Source organism: Geotrypetes seraphini, chromosome 5, assembly GCF_902459505.1.
Source record: "Geotrypetes seraphini chromosome 5, aGeoSer1.1, whole genome shotgun sequence".
NCBI lineage: Eukaryota > Metazoa > Chordata > Amphibia > Gymnophiona > Dermophiidae > Geotrypetes > Geotrypetes seraphini.
The window spans coordinates 120,289,713-120,314,532 of NC_047088.1; the positions used below are offsets into that span (position 1 = coordinate 120,289,713).

At 48.3% G+C, this 24,820-nt stretch overlaps 1 protein-coding gene across 3 annotated transcripts in view; it reads left to right on the top strand.

Annotated features, from left to right (window-relative positions):
- The first annotated feature begins 9,559 nt into the window (after window positions 1-9,559).
- TRA2B (transformer 2 beta homolog) overlaps window positions 9,560-24,820 on the top strand; it is a 360,067-nt gene continuing 344,806 nt past the window's right edge. The window contains exon 1 of one of the 3 annotated variants that reach the window (XM_033947301.1): window positions 9,560-9,746. In XM_033947301.1, coding sequence (XP_033803192.1) covers window positions 9,711-9,746 — 36 coding nt within the window. In that variant the 5' untranslated portion in view covers window positions 9,560-9,710. The remainder of the gene's footprint in view (window positions 9,747-24,820) is intronic. The other 2 variants (XM_033947302.1, XM_033947303.1) reach the window with 2 other exon arrangements.

Sequence of the window (24,820 nt, forward strand, 5' to 3'; positions counted from 1 at the left end):
AGCCAAAGGGGGTGAAAAAGCTATAAAACCCACCAGGATTTTTGAAAAAAATCACCCAACAGGGCAGGAAAATCGAATTGAAAAACCAATTCAATAGGCTGAATCGAATCGAAATTTTTTTTCCTGAATCTGGCAGCATTAATTTGCGCTACTGTCTTAGACTTTAGGACCTGGGATTGGGGAGAGATGGCATCCTCAGTACTTTATAATGCAAGTGAAACGAGGATTTGGTCAGACTTTTGAAGGGTCTGCAGAAAAAAAATATTGTATAGGCTGGGGACATGAGACAGCAGGAAATGGAAACTTTTCTTCCTTCTATTTTTGTGAATGGAAAGGCTGAGGATGTCAGAGAGTTCAGTTAAAATATGTGCTTTATAAGAAAATATAATAATGTGTTTTATAAAGTTTATAGCATAGCTGGCCTACCCAGTGAGGTGTTCCTAGTGGTGGTGGTGGCAGCGTGTCAATGTGTTGAGAGGAAGAGATGGTCTGGGAAATTCTGCTGAGCAAACTCTGGGCCCATTTCCACCCCCCAGTTAGTCCACTCCACTTAACTGGTTCACACACTGAGTGGGTCTTTGGGTGTTGTTTTGGGATCTCTTCCAGTGGTTTATCAGTATCTCCTTCTGGTCCAAGGAAGGAAACTTTGTTATCCTTAGCATTGACCTACAGAATATGTTTGTAACAGCGCTGCTTGTGTGGCATTAGGTTATGTAGTGATCGAAAGAAAAAAAACAGACCATTGCACATTTTTGCACTATATGGTGGGTGTATGAGGAGATTCACATTTCCTGCACAGCTAAGTCCATGTGAAGTTACCTTGTGCTGTATTTGACATCTAGCAAGGTCTCTGTTTGAAAGGAAAGATCTAAACTTAACAATGAAGTGGCCAGAAGTTATGGTAAAAGCAGATAGTGTAGCTGGTTTTAAGAAAGATTTGGACAAATTCCTGGAGGAAAAGTCCATAATCTGTTATTAAGACATGGGGGAAGTGTCTGCTTGCCCTGGATTGGTAGCATGGAATGTTGCTACTCTTTGGGTTTTGACCAGGTATTAGTGTCCTGGATTGGCTACCCTGAGAATGGGCTACTGGGCATGATGGACCATTGGTCTGACCCAGTTAGGCTATTCTTATGTTATGTTCTCATCTGTAGAGGCCTTTGTTTTCACTTCTTATTTTAATGTATTTTTTTCTGGGAACTTAAAAGTGTTTTTTATAATGGGAACAAAAATGGAAGAGAATTAATGTGTGTGGGATGAGGGGGTAACTAATTTCTTCAGCTAAATAATTCAATCCACCTCAAACAGATATAGGAGAACTCACGTACCATTCACACACCCTCCAACCAAAAACGTCAAAAGAAAAAAACTGTTTGACAACCTCCTAGCCCAGGGGTGTCCAATGTCAGTCCTCGAGGGCCGCAATCCAGTCGGGTTTTCAGGATTTCCTCAATGAATATGCATGAGATCTATTAGCATACAATGAAAGCAGTGCATGCAAATAGACCTCATGTATATTCATTGGGGAAATCCTGAAAATCCGACTGGACTGCGGCCCTCGAGGACCGACATTGGACACCCCTGTCCTAGCCATTCGAACTGCAACACTCGACCCCCAACTCTATAACCTATTGACCTCGACCACAGACTACAAAACCTTCAAAAAGAAATAAAAACCCTTCTATTCAAAAAACACATAAAACCGAACTAACACAATCAGAACTGTCCCAAGCATCACCTGCAACTACTCCATATGTACTTCTGATGTCATGACAATTCAGACATAATTTATGCTATGTTATGTTTGGAATATAAGAAAATTTTCACTGCCTGTTTCTATTCTGACCATTTATTCCTTTTCATGGTCATTACAAAAAATATTTTTTTTACTTGGGGGGGGTGTTAAAGAAACAAGAATCAACTACACCAGTGTTTCTCAACCTTTTCAAGCCAAGTACCCCCCTAAGCCTAACAAATAGCAACTGAATACCCCCAGCCAAACTCCGTCCTAAACCCGACCAAACTCTGCCCCTGATTCCACCCCCATAATAATAATACTAATTGTAATGCAATTTCTTACATCCATTTTTCATATACACACAATATAATAAAATTAAAAAAACATAAAGCACACTGTACGCAGAGAAAATGTTAATTATCATTTATATTCGGGGTGTTTTCAAAGACATTAAGCAGATGACTTTAAAATATGCAATGTCGGTAGGTCACGTGATGTCATGAGCATGTGAGGACGTCTCCTCGCTTGCTCCGGGGCTACCCTGCATATTTCCACGCAATTTGAGACTTTTTTCCCCACTTTTAACGCTGGTGCGGTGTCTTTTGGGGCACCCTCCCTGCATGGAACAATATTTAACGAGATCCCAAGACGCCATGCAGGCTAAATCGGCTAGAAAAGATCGTGAGCGAGTGCGGCCTATCGAGTCCAAGATGGTGGCGAGCCCCGCAGCGGCAGGTCTCTCATCTTAGAGAGACCGCGCTGAGCAATATAAAGGAGGCGCTTGCGCAGGTATTGGGGCCAAAAATGGGATCGCTCACCGCGCAAATATCTAACATCGAGACCTTACTAGCAGCCGCCGTGGCTCGCACGGCAGAGTTGGAGCAGCGGGTCTCTGATTTGGAGGATTCCTCTGCAACTCGAGGCGCAGATCTCAACGCGCTGTAGGTGTGAGCTCAAGCCGAAAAACTGGATGATTTAGAGAATCGCTCACGCCGCTCTAACCTGCGCTTGATGGGCATTCCAGAAACGATCGCTGACCAGCTGTTGCTGGATGTATTGGAACGCTGGCTGCAGGATGAGTTACCTCTTCCGCCCTCTGTGGGGCCTTTGCGCTTGGAACGGGCGCATCGTTTGGGCCCCCACCCTGGTCTGGAAACACGCCCGCGGGTGGTCATCCTGAAGCTTTTGAATTTCAGGCACAAAGTGGAATTATTGCAGCAATATCGGGCTAAGAAGGATGAATTGAAATACAATGGAACTTTGGTCCGCATAAGCCAAGATTTTTCTATGGCGTTGCAGGAGCGGAGGAGGCCTTATTATCCTCTCTGTGCACAACTTTCTGAACTTAAACAGAGATTTCAATTTAATTATCCGGCCCTTCTACGGATCCAACGTAATGGAGTTTGGAAGTCCTTCCAATCCCCTGAGGCAGCAGCTGAATTTATCAAGCTCCTTGGTAGCTCCAGTTCTGGGGCAGACTGACTGTTTGGACCTATACCTGCTTTGAGGGGTTTGTTAGTGGTACATGGCAGTTTTGCTTTGTATGTTTGAAGGGAAATTTGTCCTACTGGCTCTTTGAGGGCTTTATTTTCTAGTTAGTCAGGGTGGCCCTGGAAAAGATGTCTTTCGTGATCTGTATTTCTCCCACAAGATGGGGTTTTTTGGGATTGTTGGGGGGTACCGGGGGGGGGGGAGGAATTTTGGGTGGCAGCAGCGGTATTGCTATGGTATTTTGTGTTATATTTTGCTTTTTGTTTGGGGTTTACTTTTATAGAGCTGATTGAATGGTTTGAATGGAGTGTGCATGTGGAGTCTTGGGGTGAGGCTGGGCACCCTGGGACACTTCCTATTGGATGGTTCACTTGCTTTGGCGTTAAAGGTGGGGTTCCTTATGGGTGACCGAAAGATACATATACTCTCCTGGAATGTGTCGGGAATCACATCCCCTGCTAAACGCTCGAAAATCTTGTCACAATTGAAGCATCATTCTGCAGATATAGTCTGCCTCCAGGAGATTAGGCTTACTGATCTAGAACATCAGAGGTTGGGTTGGGAATTTACACTATGCATCATCACCGGGGAAGAGGGCAGGGGTGGCCATACTAATTCGGAAGGGCTTACCATGCACGGTTCAAGTCTTACAACGTGATCCTCAAGGCCGTTACCTTTTGGTGAAGATGGTTGGATCTGGTGGGCCCTTTCGGTTATTGGTGGGCTATGGCCCTAATGGTTATCAGCACTCCTTCTTTCAAAATTTGGTTAATATTTGCTTACAGGATTCTGATTGCCCATTAGTTCTGGTGGGTGACTTGAATCAAGTATTAGACTCAGGTATGGACCATTCGGGGTCATCGGGAGTGGAGACGGTAAGGCAAACTAAGGGTATCCCGTATCTTTGTCAAGCTTTGGGGTTGGTGGACCCCTGGAGGTTACTTCACCCTACTGAATGGGATTATACCCACCAGTCTAAAGCACATGGTTCTTTTTCCAGAATTGATTACACCTTACTTTCAGAATCCTTGTTTGCTCGGGTCTCTGAGGCAACCATAGGCCCCCTCGAAGTGTCAGATCATAATATGATTTGGATTGATGTTGCGGTGGGAGGTCCCGTGGGTCCCGGGTCAGGATGGAGATTTCCCTCCTATTTACATAATGATGCCCATTTCCAGAGGTTTTTAGTGGAAAAGTGGGAGGCTTATTGCTCCTTTAATGCCACACATGTAGATCAACCTATATTATTCTGGGACGCAGCTAAGGCAGTATTACGTGGGGACATCATTGCCTATGTTACTACTAGAACCCGTCGCATAGCGCAACGTATAGTACAGCTTGAACGCCAGCTGGTGACATTGAAACGTGATTTATTGTGTAATCCCACAGTGGCTAATGGTGAAGCATACAAAGCGGTGCTGGTAGCGTTAAATTCCCTCATTCATGAACGTACGAAGAAACTGTTGTTTTTTCACAAATTTCATTTTCACAAATACGGCAATAAGGCGGGGAAACTATTGGCGTCCATAACTAAGAGTTGGAACGGATCTAGATACATTCCCATGCTACGGGAGGGTTCGGGGAGGATATTGACATCCTCGGTGGATATCTCTGCTGCCTTTAACAATTATTTTGAGGCTTTCTATGCATCCCCGGGTCCTTACACTGGTCCTGATGTGTGTGACTACCTGGAGGATGCGGGGATGCCCTGATTGACGGCAGCTCAGGTGTCCCTGTTGGATAGGCCTTTACACCTGCAGGAGGTGCTGCAGGCGATACAGAAATTGAAGCCTTGCACGGCACCGGGACCGGATGGTTATTCCCCTGAGTTCTTTAAGATCTTATCCTTTTCAATAGGGGGGTCTCTTTTGGATTACTACACGGCCATTCAAGAACAGGGTGCATTCCCCCGCTACTCCAAAGAAGCCCTGATTACCTTAATTCCGAAGCCCTCTAAACCGCCCACAGATATCACTATTGAACGTTGATATTAAACTATTTGCTCGTGTTTTGGCTGATAGGTTGGCTCCTCTGTTGCCTACTATTATCGTGCCTGAGCAGGTGGGCTTTGTTCGGACTCGCCATTCAGTACTCAATGTTCGCCGGGTTTTACTTGCTTTTCTCGCGCTCAACAAACACAATATCCTGGTCTCCTTGTTGGGTTAGATGTGGCGAAAGCCTTTGATAAGGTTCATTGGCATTACCTGTTTCAGGTATTACAGTATATAGGGCTTCCCACAAGTTATTTGGCGTCGGTACAAGCACTTTACTCGGGACCAACCGCCTCAGTGTTGGTTAATGGCGTGAGATCCCCCTCCTTCTCCGTAGGTAGGGGGACGCGACAGGGTTGTCCGTTATCGCCCCTTCTTTTTCTTTTGTACCTGGACCCTTTGTTACGCATACTCCAGAGGGATGATGAGATCACGGGATTGCCGGAGGGTTCTTCCCAGTTGCGGGTGTTAGCGTTTGCAGACGATCTTTTGCTTACTTTGGGCAACCCTCATAGCTCGCTGTTTCGAGCATTAGAACTTCTAGATGAGTTTAATCTCTATTCGGGCTTGGTCCTAAATAAGCAAAAGTCTTTGGCACTTCCGACTCTGCCTGAGGTGCGACAGACTTGGCATGGAGAATTCCCTCTGCAGTGGGCCTCTTCCCACTTGATTTACTTAGGGGTGGTCATTCCTCAAAACCTGAATGGACTTTATAATGCTAATGTTTTGCCCTTACTATGTCATACTGAGACTACTTTACATAATTGGCGAAAGTATCCTCTCTCTCTCTCTGGTCGCATTGCTCTCTATAACATGATGATACTGCCCCAATGGCTCTATATATTGCAAATGCTTCCCATTATGTTAACTACCCAACACTTATCTCAACATAGGTCTCATCTTTCTGCATTCTTGTGGCAGGGTAAACGGGCTAGGATTTCTTTATCCAAGCTGATGCTACCGATTACCCAAGGGGGGTTGGGTCTCCTGTGTGTATCTAGGTTTAATCTTGCATGTCAATTACGTCATATTCATGATTGGTTTTGTAATACTGCTTGTTTTTCATTACCTGAGATTGAATGTTTTCATTTTCAGCCTTACCATTTTAGTTATCTCTTACATGCTCTCCACTTGCTGGATTTGCCTTTGTTACATTCACACCCATTCTTACCTGCTATGCGTAAAGCTTGGAAGATGTTGTGTAGGATGTTGAAGATCTCTCCTTGCAGAACACCTTACCTCTCCATCGTTGGCAATGGAGACTTTTTACCTGGCTTGGACTCTGCGATATTCCAGCATTGGTCTAGTGTGGGCCTTCAATATGTGTCCCAGGCTGTGCTACGCACGGGTCTTCCTGTCCCCTTTGCCGAGCTACAGACAATGTTTCATCTTCCACCTGCTGATTGGTTTGCTTACCGACAACTTCAACATTACTTGCAGACTTTGACTCCGGTGGCGGTGCGGGAAGATGTTCAGAACAGTTTACAGGAGGCTCTTTGTCTTACGGCTCAGGAGCCTATACCGTTAAAATTCTATCATAAGTTTTTGCAAGAACTATCCAGCGAATTGGACTTTACTACCTTGGCCCAGAAGTGGTCAGCGGATCTCCAAATACCTATTTCTGATGATATGCTTCGTAAAGGTATTCGTTTGGGGATTGCTTCTACTCTGTCATCTGTGGAAAGGGAGCGAAATTACAAGTTTTTATTGCGTGCCTTTTATCCACCCAAGAGAGCTCATGTGATGGGGATTAGTGTGGGACATTTCTGTGGTAAATGCGCTCACCCTATGGCATTTTTTGGACACATGTTTTGGACTTGTCCCTTGGTGTCTGCCTTTTGGATACAATTGGTGTCCTCTGTGGCACAGCTTTGGGGTTGTTCTTGGAGGATGCATCCAAGTTTTCTCTTCACCCTACAGCTTCGTTTTCACCCGCCTAGACCAGGTTGTGCGGCCTTCCTTCGGAAAACTGTGTTGCTGGGCAGGAAATGTATCTTGTTACAGTGGCTCTCACCACAACCTCCTTCTATTCCCCAGTGGAGAGCATTAATGTTACAGCAAATGTTACTGGAACGCAAAGATATTGTGGACATGTCTGCTAAAGCAGGCCGGCTGTTCTGTCAATGTTGGAAGCCATTTAGTCTAACTTTTACTCCTTATGTTCAAAACCAAGTTTGGAATATGTAATTTGTTTACTACGTGCATTAATCACTGGTTATTACTTTTGGGATGATTGCCGCTGCTGCTACTCGGGGGGGAGGGGGGGTTGGGGGGGTTAGGGATTGGATTTGCATTATGTATAAATATCTGTTCTTTATTGTGTTTTGTGTTGATACTTGTGGTGTTGAATAAAAATGATTTAAACATAAAATATGCAATGTCACCTCAGTAACAACTATAGAAAAATAGACAAATATAGTGCAAAATATAGACAGTAGATATAAATTCTCAAAACTGATACATTTTGAGCACTAAATTGAAAATAAAATAATTTTTCCTACCTTTGTTGTCTGGTGATTTAATGAGGCTCTGGTTGCACTTCCTTCTGACTGTGCATCCAATATTTCTTTCTTTATTTAACATCCAACATTTCTTTCAAAATGCAGCCCCATCCTCTTTGGGTCCAGGTCTCTATCTCTTTTCCCTCTGCTTACCCTCCCCAGATCCAATGTCAGTTCCCCTTTGAACCTACCACCACCTTTGTTCCAGGTCTCCCTCCTCTGTTATGATCTTCCATCTCTCTGTTCTTCCACAGGGTCTCTCCCCCTCTGCCTGCACCTCCCATAGCCCAGCATCTGCCTCCTCTCTTTCCCCTTTGGTCCAGGCCTTTCTCTCTGTCTTTCTTCTGCTTACAACTAGAGGTCTACATGGGAATGGGGATCGCGGGAATCCCGCGGGTCCCAAGGGAGTCCCATTGGAATCCCCCCCTAACCCACTGGACTCCCACGGGGACCCCCCTCTGGCCCACGGGACTCCCAAGGGGACCTCTCTCTAGCCAACGGGACTCCCACGGGGATGGAAGGCTTTGGAAGCAGGGTTCGTCCATATAATATAATGGACACGTCAGCCTTAGTAAAAGAGGGGGTTTATAAGTTAATTACCTGAACAGAAAACAAAAAAGGGTTCCACCAAAGAGATTCAACAAGGAAAACAGCAGCGCAAACTCAAAAGAAATTGTGGAATTGATGATCCTGTTAGAAGTAATTGCTGTTTTTTTATGGGGATTGGCGGGGATGGAGGTAATTCCTTGTGGGGATGGAGAGGATCCTGACGGGGACGGAGAGGATCTTGGCAGGGATGGGTGGGATTTCTGTCCCCGCGCAACTTTCTACTTACAACCCCCCTGTCTTCGCCGCTCTCTCTCCTTTTTTCCTCCCTCCTTCCTATGTCCCCCTCATTGCCTTTCAGCCTTTGTTCCCTCACATCCCTCGAAGCCAGCCTGCCTGCCACGCCGAAGCCTGGCCTACCTGCCGCCAATTCTTCCCCCCTGATCTGCCTGCTGCTGCAGCAAATCCAAGAAGGGAAATGCCAGGCACATATGGCGATTGCATACTGCTGGCCCAGAAGCCTTCCCCTGACGTCAATTCTGATGTTGAAGAGAAGGTCCGGGCCAGTGAAGCAGCGATTGGCTGGCCTGGACCTTCTCTCCGACGTCAGAATTGATGTTGGGGGAAGGCTTGTGGGCCGGTGACGTACAATTGCTGCACGTGCCTGGCCCTTCCCGCATTTGCTACGGTGAGTGTAGAGCAGCGGCAACGGTGGGCAGGGAGCGGCGGGCAGCGGGCGGTGGTCAGCCCGCGTATCCCCAACGAGCGGTCCACATACTCCTGGGGTACGCATACCGCACGTTGAGAAACCCTGAACTACACCATCCTCAAAATTACCCCAACTACACCCATCCATTTCTCAAATCACCCCAAGTAACCCTACAATCTATCCTCAGCTCGTTCAAAAATACTCTGCAAGTGTCCATTCCTCCTTCTCTGCTAGGTAAAACTTTAAAAATATTCCACAACCCATGCTGCACAAGCTTTCCCTACTTGTTTTTGTTTTGTTTCATTCATATATATGCACAGGCTTACTTTCTTTCTTGGTGGAAAGCTTATTTCTCTGGAATCTCTAATCCAGTTTTCAATTCCACGCAGCCTCATTCTGTTGAATTTGAGGAGTTATTTTACACCCATCCCTACTTGAGTTCATAGCCACTTCCGTTAAATCACTGTTCTTAATTTTGTTTAGATCCAACCACCTGTACTTTTCACCAAATCTATCCCTCCCTCTCTCCCTTCCCCCCCCCAGGAGCGCTCCAGACTTCAACTATGTAGTTATGCTACGCTGCCTTCGAGGGCGGAGTACAATACGTTGACGTCATTTCCTCCAAGCGGTTTCTAGTAGATCGTTGTACATTTATTTCGTTGGGGTATTTTTATTTCTTGTAATTGGAGGCAGTGGGAAAGCCTTTTTCATAAGTGAAAAAATAGGCTTGAAAAATGAGTGATAGCGGCGAGCAGAAATATGGCGAGAGGGTAAATAATGAAATTTGTTTCGTCTGATATTTGTGCATGAACAGGAGAAATGTTTTTTGTTCTTTTCAAAGTGATCGAAGCATGCTTTCTCTTAATGTCTTCAAGAGAGGTTGCAAAGTTGAGATGGCGCAGAAGCTATGAAGAGACGTTTTTGTATTTTGTTTGTGTGTGCGTTTTGTGGAGAGGAAGAAGATTTAATTAACAACTGTTCGAAAATGCGTAATGTTTTATCTATAGGCAGCAGAATGAGGTGATCCACTGGAGTCATGGCGCGACCAAGTTTTTGCCTCACATAGCGGCGTCAAGCCACCAGGGACAGAAATGACTTGACCCATCTATCCAAACGTGTCTGCAAGAAGTAAAATGTCGTTTCAGACCCTCCCTATTTTATTTTATTTTTTATAAAGATGGCTGCTGGTGGGAGCGTGGGGAGAGTACTTTTGTTGCGGAGATGTATGTACAGCTCCTCCCAGTAGCCATCTTAATGCTGATCTTTGTATGGCCTAAGATACAAAATGGAAGGAGAAGCGCGGGGTTTTCAGTATGTTTGGCGGTCTTAATAATGTGGTCATTGAAGCTAATGACTTTTTCTGTGAGGAGGAAATAAAGCTTTTAATAATGTGTACACACTTTTTTGATAGAATGGTGTGGTAGTTGTGTTTAGTCCACTTTTAAAGTGAAAATAACGTGATACCTTTTTTATTGGGCTAAATACATACTAATATAGTAGAATCTGCAAGGAGCCTTGCTGGTTTCCGGCTTTTTTTATTTATTAACAAGAACATATTAGATGTGGAAACTTTCGGGCTTCCTTCAGGATTTCTATAATGTATTTCTATGTTATATTTCTATAATGCAAAACACCATAATCGTGAATTATTCGTAAAGATTATTGCTGCACTTTAAGGGAACTATATGACTTTAATATCTGAGTTGGGAGCAGTCACTTATGTTAATTTTAGCACCCCAATCATTTTGAAAAGTTGAATTTTATGATAAACTTTTCAGAATTGTTGAGTTCCTTGTGTGATTTTGAGTAGACGATCTTTGCTGCTTTATAGGCAAATAATGGAAGGATTATGGAATCTAGGCTGGTTTTGTTTTTACTCCACATCCCCATGTCCTTTAACACACGCAGAATAAAAAAAGCGTATTAGTTAGCACAAGTTTTGCTTGGGGTAGGTTCAACTTTAATGCAATTTTATAGGTGCAGGATGCAGAAAGAGGTTTTATCCCAGGACAAGCAGGCATGATATTCTCACATGTGGGTGACGTTATCTACGGAGCCCCAGCGCGGACAGCTTTTCAAGCAAACTTGATTGAAGTTTCAAGTCTGCTACACTGCACCACGCATGTGCATGCCTTCTTGCCCACTAGAGGGCGCATCCCCACCTCGTGGTCCTCAGTTCAGTTTTTTCCGCGGAGCCAGAAGCCCTGTGGAAATTGAGCTCCTGTTTTTCTGCCTTCTGACACCGCGTCTGGGTTGTTTTGCTCGGTCGCTGTGCTTTATTTGTTGTTTTCCTTCTTAGTCACGTCGTTTATCGTCAAAAAAAAAAAAAAAAAAAGTTTTATTTCTTCCGTTCGGCTCCGGGGGCTCCCGGGAGCCGCGGCCGCGGGACGTCGTTTGTTCTCGGCCCCTTTTCTTTTTCATGTCCCGTCCCTTGACGGGCTTTAAGAAATGCACCCGGTGTGATCGGTTGCTGTCAATTACCGATCCGCACCGGTGGTGCTTGATTTGCTTGGGTCCGGAGCACCCTACTGACTCCTGTGAGAGGTGCTCCACTTTTCAGTCCAGAGTGCTCCGTCGACGCCGTGCCCGGATGGCGGAGCTCTTCTCTTTATACTTTAACTTCACCTTCCGCAGATGAACTATCTCTATTTTTCGATACAAAAATTAAAGACATTAGATCTCACCTCGGAACATCTATACCTACCCCCCCCCACTCAAACATTCAACGCTTCTACCCAACTCTCTTTTAGCTCTTGCAATAATTTCAAAATGCCTTCACTAGCACACCTTCTTCTTATAATACAATCTTTAAACTCTCCTAATAATCTCTTAGAGAGCATTCCCCCGTTCATACTTAAAAAATTCTATTCTTTCTTCGGCCCTTTCATCTGGGAAATGATTTCAAAATCTCTTTCAGAAAGCACAGTACCCAACTCTTGGAAATCTGCACTCGTCTTCCCAAAACTCAAACAATACAACTCAGATCCTTCTCTCCCCAAAAACTATCGTCCTATCGCTAATCTTCCTCTACTCTCCAAAATCACGGAAAAAAATCATTCACTCCCAATTAACAGATTTTCTCGAAAAAACTCATGCATTACATCCTTGTCAAACAGGCTTTCGCTCTTCACATTCTACAGAACTATCTTTATTAGGCCTTATTTCAACCATACAATACTACCATGAACACCAAAAATCTGTCATTCTAATCTCTCTAGACCTCTCCGCAGCTTTTGACACTATCGATCATTCTCTTCTTATCTCTAGATTAAAAGATTGCCGCATTTCTGGTTCTGCACTCTCATGGTTCTTATTTTACTTTCAGGAACGCAGCTCTAAAGTCTGTGTAAAAAACGAAATTTCCTCAACTATATTTCAAACTTTCGGAGTGCCACAAGGTTCAATACTATCACCATTATTATTCAATGTATTTCTCTCTCCTCTCCTTACATTAGCCCAATCGATAGGATTTACTATTTTCACCTATGCAGACGATATTCAACTTCTTCACCCTATTAACACCACTAACATCTCTGACATAAAAGACATAAATAATAAATTGGATAACATAAACGAATGGCTATACACAAATAAACTTTCACTTAACATTGACAAATCTTGTGGACTCCTACTCCCCATTAAAAAATCTGAATCATTACCAGGAACTATCTCTATCAAATCCATCCCACTACATATGGAAACTAAAATTAAACTACTTGGCGTCATTATTGATAGAGATCTCTCCTTTCATGAACATATTAGTTCCGTAGCAAAGGTCTGCTTCTATAAACTTCGCATCATCAGATCATTAATTTCCATTCTAAATACTGATTCTATTACTATCTTGACCCACTCTTTAGTAATTTCTCACTTAGACTACTGCAACTCGCTCCTTAACGGCCTCCCTCAAAAAGAACTACGACGCCTTCAACTGATACAAAATACCGCAATAAAACTTATCTATAAAAAAACCAAATATGATCATGTCACTCCTCTCTCTACAGGAAGCCCACTGGCTTCCAATTTCTCATCGTATCACTTATAAAATTATTCTACTCACTTTCAAAATCAAACTCTTACATCAACCTACATTCCTCGATAAACTCCTTATACCTCAAAGTTCCACTCGCACATTAAGATCATCTGACCAAAAACTTCTCTATATTCCATCCCTTAAAGACTCTTATTATACTCGCAAAACAAACTTCGCTATAACAGCCCCTACATTATGGAACTCACTTCCACAACACCTCCGCGACGAACAACTACCGTATTTTCACGCAGATAACGCGCACCCGTGTATAACGCGCACACGGGTATAGCGCGCAGAAACCACTATATTATGTATAAAAACTTTTGTATACCGCGCTCACGGGTATAACGCGCATGCTGCCCGGCTGTCCTTTTGCCCGCCCCGACTCTCCTCTGGCCACCCCGACTCTCCTTTCGCCCTCCCCGACTCTCCTTTCGCCCTGTCCCGACTCTCCGTTTACCCGCCCTGCCCCCCCCCCGGCAGGACCACTCGCACCCCCACCCCGAAGGACCGCCGACTCCCCGACAATATCGGGCCAGAAGGGAGCCCAAACCCTCCTGGCCACGGCGACCCCCTACCCCCACCCCGCACTACATTACGGGCAGGAGGGATCCCAGGCCCTCCTGCCCTCGACGCAAACCCCCCTCCCTCCAACGACCGCCCCCCCCCAAGAACCTCCGACCGCCCCCTCATAAATGCTTTTATTAGAAGCTTATGGCTTGCCCACTAAATATCCTCCCTTCTGGAAGACACAGCATAGAGTCTAATAAGAGCCCACGAGATACAAAAGTTTTTCTACATAGTTCCCACCCCGCCCGATGACCGATTCACCCCCCCCCCAGCAGGACCGCTCGCACCCCCACCCCGAACGACCGCTCGCACGCGCTCCCACCCGCACCCGCGATCGGAGCAAGAGGGAGCCCAAGCCTTCTTGCCCGGCCGACTCCCCGACAATATCGGGCCAGGAGGGAGCCCAAACCCTCCTGGCCACGGCGACCCCCTACCCCCACCCCGCACTACATTACGGGCAGGAGGGATCCCAGGCCCTCCTGCCCTCGACGCAAACCCCCCCCCCTCCAACGACCGCCCCCCCCCAAGAACCTACGATCGCCCCCCAGCCGACCCGCGACCCCCCTGGCCGACCCCCACGACACCCCCACCCCCCTTCCCCGTATCTTTGGTAGTTGGCCGGACAGACGGGAGCCAAACCCGCCTGTCCGGCAGGCAGCCAACGACGGAATGAGGCCGGATTGGCCCATCCGTCCCAAAGCTCCGCCTACTGGTGGGGCCTAAGGCGCATGGGCCAATCAGAATAGGCCCTGGAGCCTTAGGTCCCACCTGGGGGCGCGGCCTGAGGCACATGGGCCCAACCCGACCATGTGCCTCAGGCCGCGCCCCCAGGTGGGACCTAAGGCTCCAGGGCCTATTCTGATTGGCCCACGTGCCTTAGGCCCCACCAGTAGGCGGAGCTTTGGGACGGATGGGCCAATCCGGCCTCATTCCGTCGTTGGCTGCCTGCCGGACAGGCGGGTTTGGCTCCCGTCTGTCCGGCCAACTACCAAAGGTACGGGGAAGGGGGGTGGGGGTGTCGTGGGGGTCGGCTGGGGGGGCGGTCGTAGGTTCTTGGGGGGGGCGGTCGTTGGAGGGAGGGGGGTTTGCGTCGAGGGCAGGAGGGCCTGGGATCCCTCCTGCCCGTAATGTAGTGCGGGGTGGGGGTAGGGGGTCGCCGTGGCCAGGAGGGTTTGGGCTCCCTCCTGGCCCGATATTGTCGGGGAGTCAGCCGGGCAAGAGGGCTTGGGCTCCCTCTTGCTCCGATCGCGGGTGCGGGTGGGAGCGCGTGCGAGCGGTCGTTCGGGGTGGGGGTGCGAGCGGTCCTGCTGGGGGGGGTGAATCGGGCGTCGGGCGGGGTGGGAACTATGTAGAAAAACTTTTGTATACCGCGCTCACGCGTATAACGCGCGAGGGGTATGCGCGGTAGGTAAAAACGCGTATAACGCGCGTGTTATATGCGTGAAAATACGGTAGTCAAATTTAAGATCAATCTAAAGACTTTCTTATTTCGAGATGCTTTTAATCAAACCTAAAAAATAAAAATTTTTTTTTTTTTTTTCTTTCTTCTCTCTCTTCTTTCGGCTAGCAAGCTTCCATCATTTTAACGCTCCCCTCCCCTTTGTTCAATCCTCCCCCCCACTCTCTCCTTCTCACCTATACAATGTAACTTTTTCCCTTTCCTCACTTACTGCCCTCACACTCCAGTACGTCAAGTCTTTGTCATTTATGTTTAACTTTAGACATCTTTTTGCACAAACTACTATATTTAATTCTTTTTTAAATTTTATTGTTAACCGGCCAGACAATTGTTTGATGGTCGGGATATTAAAAATCAATAAACTTGGAAACTCTGCAGACCCCGCGGCGGGGAAGGCCTCGACGTCGGCCTCGGCTTCGGCCCCGACCTCGGCCTCGGGATCCTCGCTGCGTCCCTCGACTTCATCGAAGCCTGCTGCTCCGACAAAGCCTTCCTCGGGTAAGTCCCCGCTTCCCTCCTCAGCTCCGGGTTCGGCGAAGAAGCCATCCTCGGGCTCTTCGACAGCGGGTGGGTCGGCCTCGGCTCAGCCCAAGGTTGGCAAATCTAGTGCCCCGAGGGAATACTCGAGACCGAGGTCGCCCTCTAGGGAGCACCCCCCGGCCTCGGACCTAACGGCCATGATGGGGATCCCGGCCTTTCAAGACTTGCTCAGAGCGTTGATTACCTCGGAGCTGTCCGGAGCCATCGAGCAGCTGCAGCAGGCTTCGGCCTCGACTGCGCCGGTCTCGACGGCCCAGGCCTCGGCGACCTCGGCCTCAGTGCCCTCGACTTCGGGTGCCGGTCCGGTCCCGACTTCGCCCTCGACTTCGACCTCGGAGGCCCAGCCTGAGAGAACCGTTAGGCCTAGGGACAAGGTGCGTCGGGTCAGGAGGATATCCTCGTCCTCTTCTTCGAGGTCTTCCCGGGGCTCCTCGCCCTCGGGCCGGCCTCGGGCGAGGCGTCGTCCGAGGAAACCCAAACGTTTTCGGGGTTCTCCTCGGAGGCGTGGCCGCTCTTCGCCGCTCGAGGGCGAGACCTTGCGTGTCTCGGAGCTCCGCCTCGACAACCCAAGCCTGATTCGTTCCCCCGCGAGAGGGGGTTCGAGAGACTCTTCCCCGAGACGGAGGGGGCGCGCCTTGGTACCTCGGACCCCCGGGGTTTCTTCCAAGGGCTCTTCGGGGCACAGGCGTTCCCCGACCCCTTCGAGGTCGCTTGATGTGGCCTCCTGGGGATCGGGGTCTGGCAGGGACCCGCGGTATTCCCGTGAGGCTTCCCCCTTCTGTTCGGCGGGGAGATCTCGGACCCCCTCACCGGCCGCCAGAACATCCTCCTTCTCCAGGTTCGTGCAGGATATGGCACAAGCTTTGGGGCTTGACTTAATGGCGGGTTCTCAATATACTAAAGAGTTCCTAGAGGAGCAGGATCTTCCTACTCCCCCGAGGGAAACTCCTCGCCTTCCCCTGAATAAGGTTCTACATCAAACCTTCCTTAAGAACTTGGACTCCCCTCTTACAATCACTGCGGTGCCGTCGAAGATGGAGTCCAAATACCGGACCATTCCATCTAAAGGGTTCGATAAGCCTCAACTCTCCCACCAGTCGTTGATTGTGGAGTCGGCGCTTAAAAAGACTCAACCCTCCAGAGTCTCGGCGGCGGTCCCGCCCGGAAGGGAGGGGAGGACCCTGGACAAGTTTGGTCATTGCCTCTATTCTAATTCCCTCATGGCCATCAGGGTCCTCAACTACGCATTTACGTTTTCATCCTATTTGCGTAGCATGGTGAAGGACCTACCTCAGTATCGGGAGGTTATGCCTCCTTCCCATTGAGAGGAGTTTGCCACATTCATGTCCAATTTGTCTCAATTGCGGCTGTACCTGTTCCACGCTGTGTACGACGCGTTTGAGCTTGCTTCGAGGGTCTCGGCCTTTGCGGTGGCTATGCGCCGGCTGGCCTGGCTCCGTACCCTCGATATGGATCCTAACCTACAAGAACGCCTGGCCAATTTACCATGCGTGGGTTCTGAATTGTTTGATGAATCATTGGAGGCGGCGACCAAACGTTTGTCGGAACAGGAGCGCTCCTTAGCCTCCTTGGTCCGTGCTAAACCTCGTGCCCCGCCGCAAAAATCTTTCCGGCCGCCCCCGAGGAGATACCCGCAGAAGTCTACCCCTGCATTTTCTAGACTTCCGGCACGGCGCCCTCCCCAGCAGGGTAGAGGGGGACAGCCGAAACCTCCGGCGCAGGGAGCGTCCAAGCCGGCCCCGTCCTTTTGATGGGCTGTGCGGATGGGGGCAGGCCCCCTCCGCAGTATTACCGGACCCCCTCCCAATCGGGGGCCGTCTCAGGTCCTTTTCTGTGCTTGGACCGAGATTACATCCGACGCATGGGTGCTCCGGATCATCTCCGAGGGCTACTCGCTGAATTTCTCAGCCACGCCGCCGGACCATCCACCCGGAACGTGTCCGTCCAACCGCAACCAACTTCCCCTTCTCCTTCTAGAGGCCAGGGCCTTGTTGAGCCTACGGGCGGTGGAACCAGTGCCCCCAGAACAACGGGGAACGAGGTTTTACTCCCGTTACTTTTTGGTCCCAAAGAAGACAGGGGACTTACGCCCCATTTTGGATCTCCGAAAGCTCAACAAATTCCTGGTCCGGGAGAAGTTCCGGATGTTGTCACTTCCGGTTTTATACCCTCTGTTGGAGGAGGGGGACTGGATGTGCTCCCTAGACTTGAAGGAAGCTTACACTCATGTTCCGGTGCATCCCGTTTTCCGCAAGTATTTACGGTTCAGGGTGGGAGATTGACACCTTCAATATCGGGTCCTCCCATTTGGTCTGGCTTCGTCCCCTCGAGTCTTCACGAAGTGTATGGTGGTGGTTGCGGCAGCTCTGAGATCCCAGGGGCTTCAGGTCTTTCCCTACCTGGACGATTGGCTCATCAAGGCCTCCACCAGAGAGGGGGTTATCTCAGCGACCCGACAGACTATCATCTTCCTTCAACGTCTGGGGTTCGAGGTGAACTTCCCCAAGTCTCAGTTGAACCCGACTCAATCCATTCAGTTCATCGGAGCCGTGCTGGACACGGTTCGCCTCCGTTCCTTCCTTCCTCCTCCTCGGTTGCAGGCACTGCTTTGATTGAGTCGCCAGGTTTCACTGATGCCCGCAGTTTCGGCTCATCGCATGTTGGTGCTCCTGGGCCACATGGCGTTGACGGTCCATGTCACTCCGTTCGCCGGATTGCACATGAGGCTTCCTCAGTGGACCTTGGCCTCCCAATGGCGTCAGGAGTGCGATCCACTCTCTTGCCAGATAAGGGTAACTCCCTCTTTGAGACGCTCGCTCCATTGGTGGACAAACTCTTCCAATCTTTCAGGGGGTTTGCTCTTTCTCGTTCTGCCGCATCGCAAGGTCCTGACCACGGACTCCTCGGAGTACGCGTGGGGGGCTCATCTCGACGGTCTGCGGACCCAGGGTCTATGGTCGGAGGAGGACCGTCTTTGTCACATCAATGTGTTGGAGCTTCGTGCCATTTTTCTGGCAGCTCGAGCGTTCGGCCACCTGCTCCACGACCAGGTAGTCCTCGTACGCACGGACAACCAGGTGGCGATGTATTATGTAAACAAACAAGGGGGTACGGGTTCTTGGGCCCTGTGCCAGGAAGCCCTGCGCCTTTGGGAATGGGCGGTCTCCCAGAACATCTTCCTACGTGCGGTTTACATCCAAGGAGAAAAGAATTGTCTCGCAGACAAACTCAGTCGTCTTCTCCAGCCGCACGAGTGGTCGCTAAACTCCCGAGTCCTACGCGAGGTCTTCGACCGCTGGGGGACCCCTCAGGTGGATCTCTTTGCTTCCCCGGAGACTCGCAAATTGCCCCTCTATTGTTCCCGGATGTACGCCCAGGACCGTCTCGAGGCAGATGCCTTCCTTCTCGACTGGGGAGAGAGATTCCTTTATGCGTTTCCTCCATTTCCTCTGATAATGAGGACGTTGGTTCATCTCAAGTCCTCCAGAGCCACTATGATTCTCATAGCGCCACGTTGGCCTCGTCAGCACTGGTTTTCCCTGCTCCTTCAACTCAGTGCCAGGCAGCCTCTACTTCTGCCAGTTTTTCCCTCTCTGCTGTCTCAGAGTCAGGGTTCGCTGTTACATCCCAATCTTCAGTCATTACATCTGACGGCTTGGTTCCTTTCCCCCTGACTTCAGCGGTCAGGGAGGTGTTGGAAGCCTTGCGCAAGGCCTCGACTCGGCTTTGTTATTCCCAGAAGTGGACCAGATTTTCATCCTGGTGTGCCTCGCACCATCTGGACCCGAGTTTGGTTCCGGTGTCCTCGGTTCTGGAATATTTGCTGCATTTGTCCAAGTCTGGGCTGAAGACAACTTCCATCCGGGTGCATCTTAGTGCTATTGCTGCTTTCCATCGGCATCTAGAGGGTCGTTCTCTCTCTCTTCATCCTCTGGTGGTTCGTTTCATGAAGGGTTTAGTTAATGTTAATCCTCCTCTGAAACCTCCTCCTGTAGTTTGGGATCTGAATGTGGTCTTGGCTCAGTTGATGAAACCTCCCTTTGAGCCAATGGACAAGTCTCTTCCTAAGTTTCTCACTTGGAAAGTGATCTTTTTACTTGCGCTCACGTCTGCTCGTCGAATTAGTGAGTTTCAGGCTTTGGTTGCGGACCCGCCCTTTACTGTGTTCCATCATGACAAGGTGGTTCTTCGCACCCATCCCAAATTTCTACCTAAGGTTGTGTCTGATTTCCACCTCAATCAGTCTATTGTCCTTCCGGTGTTCTTCCCGAAGCCCCACTCCCATCCTGGTGAGGCGGCACTTCACACGCTGGACTGTAAGAGGGCGTTGGCTTTTTATCTCCAACGTACCAAGTCTTATCAGAAGGTTCCTCAATTACTTTTGTCCTTTGATCCTAATAGGCTGGGACATCCTTTTCCAAGCGCACCTTGTCCAATTGGCTAGCTGCTTGTATTTCTTTTTGCTACGCTCAGGCTGGTCTCAAGCTCCATGGTCGAGTCACGGGGCATAAGATCAGGGCTATGGCAACTTCTGTTGCTTTCCTCCGGTCTACTCCTGTGGAGGACATATGTAAAGCTGCCACTTGGTCTTCGGTTCATACGTTCACCTCCCACTACTGTCTGGACACTTTGTCCAGAAGCGACGGCCGGTTTGGCCAGTCGGTGTTACGTAACCTATTTTCCTAAATTGCCATCCTCCCACCTGCCCTTTTTTAGTTGGCTTGGAGGTCACCCACATGTGAGAATATCATGCCTGCTTGTCCTGGGATAAAGCACAGTTACTTACCGTAACAGGTGTTATCCAGGGACAGCAGGCATATATTCTCACAACCCGCCCTCCTCCCCGGGGATGGCTTCTTTGCTGGTTATGGAACTGAGGACCACGAGGTGGGGATGCGCCCTCTAGTGGGCAAGAAGGCATGCACATGCGTGGTGCAGTGTAGCAGACTTGAAACTTCAATCAAGTTTGCTTGAAAAGCTGTCCGCGCTGGGGCTCTGTAGATGACGTCACCCACATGTGAGAATATATGCCTGCTGTCCCTGGATAACACCTGTTACGGTAAGTAACTGTGCTTTATGCACCAACTAACTGCAAAGTCTTGAACTCCCAGCATATTTTCAAATCTTGAGAATAAGGTTACTCTCAGTACTTGGTCCAGATGCAGAGAAATGGGCTGGAGAGTGAAAGCCTGGACCCACCCCGCTGCCTAATTTTAAGCCAGGAGGCTGGAGGGATACCTGCTTGCTCCTGCATATGTGCCATTGTCTTTCAAAATGACTGCCTGACTCCGTGGTGCACCCTAACGGAACAAGATAAAGGACCAATCCTTTGGATCCAAAGGATTCTGTCTCATTCTGCCAAACTTGTTTGAAGCAAATTGTTGTTGTGTGGTGCATACTAAGATAAACAGTGCAGCACCATGTTAAAAGATGGCTGTGTGGAGGCTGGAGCAAGTGGATGTCCCTCCTTGCTAAAGATGGGTTGGGGGATTTAAGAGTTCTATAGAGCAGTGGTTTTTTTTTTTAAGGAGGGTGTTAGGGATTGAGAGAGTTATCTCTGGGTGTAGGAGAATGGGGGTGAAAGGCCACCAGGGATTATTTTTGAAGCAGGGGTGGAGAGGACCTGGAGGGAGGTACAAAAGTTTTTATTCTGTTACATAAACAGGAGTCTGTACTTTAGGTCACAAACTGTTGCAGAAGGATGTCCGTCATATACAGCTCCTTCGGAGTATAATTCCCTTTTCGGTTTTCCTTCTGCAACAAACCGAGGTGTGTTCTGATTTGCTCTGTTCAGTTTTCATTGTTTTGGGTTTTTTAAAAAAGAATTTGTGAGGCTTGGGTGCCTAGATGTCCTCTATTTAGGGCTAGTCTGCCTGGGAGAGGATGCAGATTCTGCATGGGCAGTCTGCAACTTGTGGGGTAACCCCCAAGTGTACCTGCTGAGCCAGACTGCTGTGTGCATTTTGGAAGCTCAGGGACCATTCCCCTGAAAGCTAGCTTGCCTTTTGATTTATCAGAGGCTTGAGTGCAGGCTGTGGGGCCCCTGTATTAGTCCCTTTGGGCTTCAGGGAGCTGGCTTCATTTTCCACTTCCCCCCCACTTGGGAATTCTTGGGAATTCTTGGGGGGTTGCATTCACAGTCAGTTTTGGTCTTGGTCAGACTGGCAGCTTGAAGATCTGCAGTTTGAAGTCAGGCTGCAGAAAAAGCTGACAAGGGTGTTTATCAACACAACTAATATACTGTACTACTTTATCCTAAAGAAAAGAAATATAATTATTTTTCTACCTTTGTTGTCTTGTTTCTGCTTTCCTCTTCTTCTTATCATTCTATTCCTTCCATCCACTGTCTGCCTTCTCTCCTAAAGCAAAAAAAAAAAAAAAAGAAATATAATTTTTTTGTTCTACTTTTGTTGTCTGGTTTCTGTTTTCCTCATCTTCTCATCATTCTATTCCTTTCATCTACTGTCTGCCTTCATTCTGCCTGTTTCTTATGGCATCTGCTCTGTTACTGTGCCTCTCCCTTCCATCTCAGACCCCCCTATTGGTCTGGCACCTATCTTCTTTTCTCTGCTTCCCCTATAGTCTGGCATCTGTTTCCTTCCCTTCCATTTTTCCTTCCCTCTTCCAGGTGGTTTTTAGCATATGGGTCATTCCATGTCAAGTGGACCAGGAGCCCACGCTCGACCCCTCCCCCCCTTGAAATCCAACCAACTTTTTACAGGGGTGTAGTCTAGGGTCTAAAATGAAACTCTGCAAAATTTTTTGGATCTATCAATTTGGTCAGGAGCTAGGGGTGGCTGAACCAACTTGGCTTAAGCACTGTGGCAGAAGAAAACTACGTAGGAGTCTGAAATTTTGCAGTTTGGTACAACACCTTGGGGCAAGTTTCTGTGCAAAGTTATAAATCTTTTGCGAACGTGCTTCCATTTCTACAGGTCAACAAAATAGGCAAAAGAATTCACAAATGAAAATGTTTGGCTCCATACTACTGCTGGTAGGTAAGTCAGCTGAGGGTACAACTTTACCAGCAGACATGTACCATGAGGTACTTCCAAGATTTGCAATATGAGCTTTTAAAGTCAAGTGAAGCTGAAGATATGACCATCCAAAAAATATGGCTTTATGCATTTATGCAAATTTTCACTGTTTTTCAGATTCAAATATCTCAAATGTGTAGTTTGGTTGTGGGTTTTTTTTTTTTTTTTTTTTAAAATATCATTTGAAAGAGCATGTTTTTTGGTTTGTTTGTTTTTTTTGGCTACAGAAGCTATCCTGTTTCATCTTGGGCCTGACCTTTCTTTGGTGAGAATTAAATCTTCAAAGATAAGCATTAGTTGTATATGTGCACAAATGTTTGTTCCTTAGCAGCAGCAGATGAATCCAGAGACCAATGGGATAACACACATCTACCAGCAGGTGGAGATAGAGAAACTGATTAACAGGTGGTCCTATTGGCTGGCACACCTCCTGCATCTTCAGTATGCTTTATCTCCCAGCAGGTGATGCTCGCTATTCAACTAGCTCCTGAATTTTGGCTGTGACTGGAAAATAATTTTCTCCTGTTGAGGTTTGTCTTAAGTGAGACTGCCATTCAATTTCTCCTGTTGAGGTTTCTCTTCAGTGAGACAGGGGTGTCCGGCTGAACGGTGCCGGCTTTAGGGGTTACACCTGGGCCCCCCCCCCAGGTCCCTGCCTCACCCTCCCTCCAATGATAGAGGGTCTCGATTTTTCTTTCCCTTCACTGTAAAAAAAAGAGACCACAGTGACTATTAAACAATTCTGCCCTCATAGTGCTGAGCAACCGGCATCTCCTGGCACTATTAACAAAGTTGTGAGTATATGTTTTATTTGAACTTCTTTTCTGGTTTCTGGTTGTGGTGGAGCTGCGGGTTCGTGTGAGTCTATAGAAGGAATATGTTTTTATCAAACGCTATATTTTGTAGAGTTGTGGAAATGGTTTAGTGACTGACAAGTAAATTTACATTTGTATGAAGTTTATTCAATAAAGGGCTTCAGGTGTATGGATAGAGAGCTCCGGCAGCAGCGCCACAGCGGTAGTGGGATTTCTCTCCAAGGTGGACTCTGCTTGGCAGTTCCTGCGGCCGGGTGGAAGTAAATATTTGGACGGCTCCGGGTGTGTTCTTCATATAGCCGGTTCCTGACTGAGCGCAAGAGGCGTATGCTTATTTTCCTAATGAAGCAGCATTCATTTATTTATCCCAGGACAAGCAGGCAGGTATTCTCACAAGTGGGTGACGTCATCTGATGGAGCCTCGATGCGGACTCTTCACAAGCAGACTTGCTTGAAGAAACTTGAAGTTTCAAGTCGCCCGCACCGCGCATGCGCGAGTACCTTCCCACCCAGCGCAGGGTGTGTATCCTCAGTTCTTACTTTTCCGCGGAGCCGAGAAGTCCGTCTTTGACTCTCTGCGTGAAGTAATTCCACTTGTGCCTTCTCTACGACCGCGGTTTTGTGTTTTTGTCACGAATCGCTGTTTATTCTTTTCTTTAAAAAAAAAAAAAAAAAAAATTTCTTCCGTTCGTTTGACTGGGCAGGCCTTGTGGCAGCAGCCCCACAGCTTCGATCTTGCGGCGGCTCTTTTTCGGCCTATCTCCAGGCCTGCAACTGGTTTTAAAAAGTGTTCCAAGTGCCAGCGCGCAATTTCCCTCATGGACCCTCATCGATGCTGTCTTCGGTGTCTTGGGCCTCAACATCTTCCGAAAACGTGCCGGCCTTGCTCAACACTTGAGTCTCGTGCTTTTAAGCGTCGTTGTATTCTGTGGGAGCAGCTCTTCAGCATGGAGTCTTTGCTGGAACTCTTGTCTTCGAAGGGTGCCTCGCCCTCGACTTCATCCGAAGCTCTTCCAGCTTCCACTCCGAGCCTCATCAAACCTGCCTCGTTTGTACCGGCTCTGTCTTTGACGCCTGCTGCGATGCTTTCTGCTGTCTCTTCAGGTCAGATAGGGCAGCAGCCCATTCCCACGGTGGTGCTTAAAGTGCCTAAGGCTTCTAAGTCCAAGCACTCTCACACTGCCTCAAGGGAACACGAGGCCCGTGCAGGTGGTCCTGTTGGAGACGAAGATCCATCCTTGCTTCATTCCAGACCTTGTTGGAGAAGCAGTTTATTCAGCTCTTTACTACCATGGGGCCTAAGCTTCTCTCACAAATCCAGCCTGGGCATACCGCGATCTCCCGTGAGGTCGAGCCACCTCCTATATCT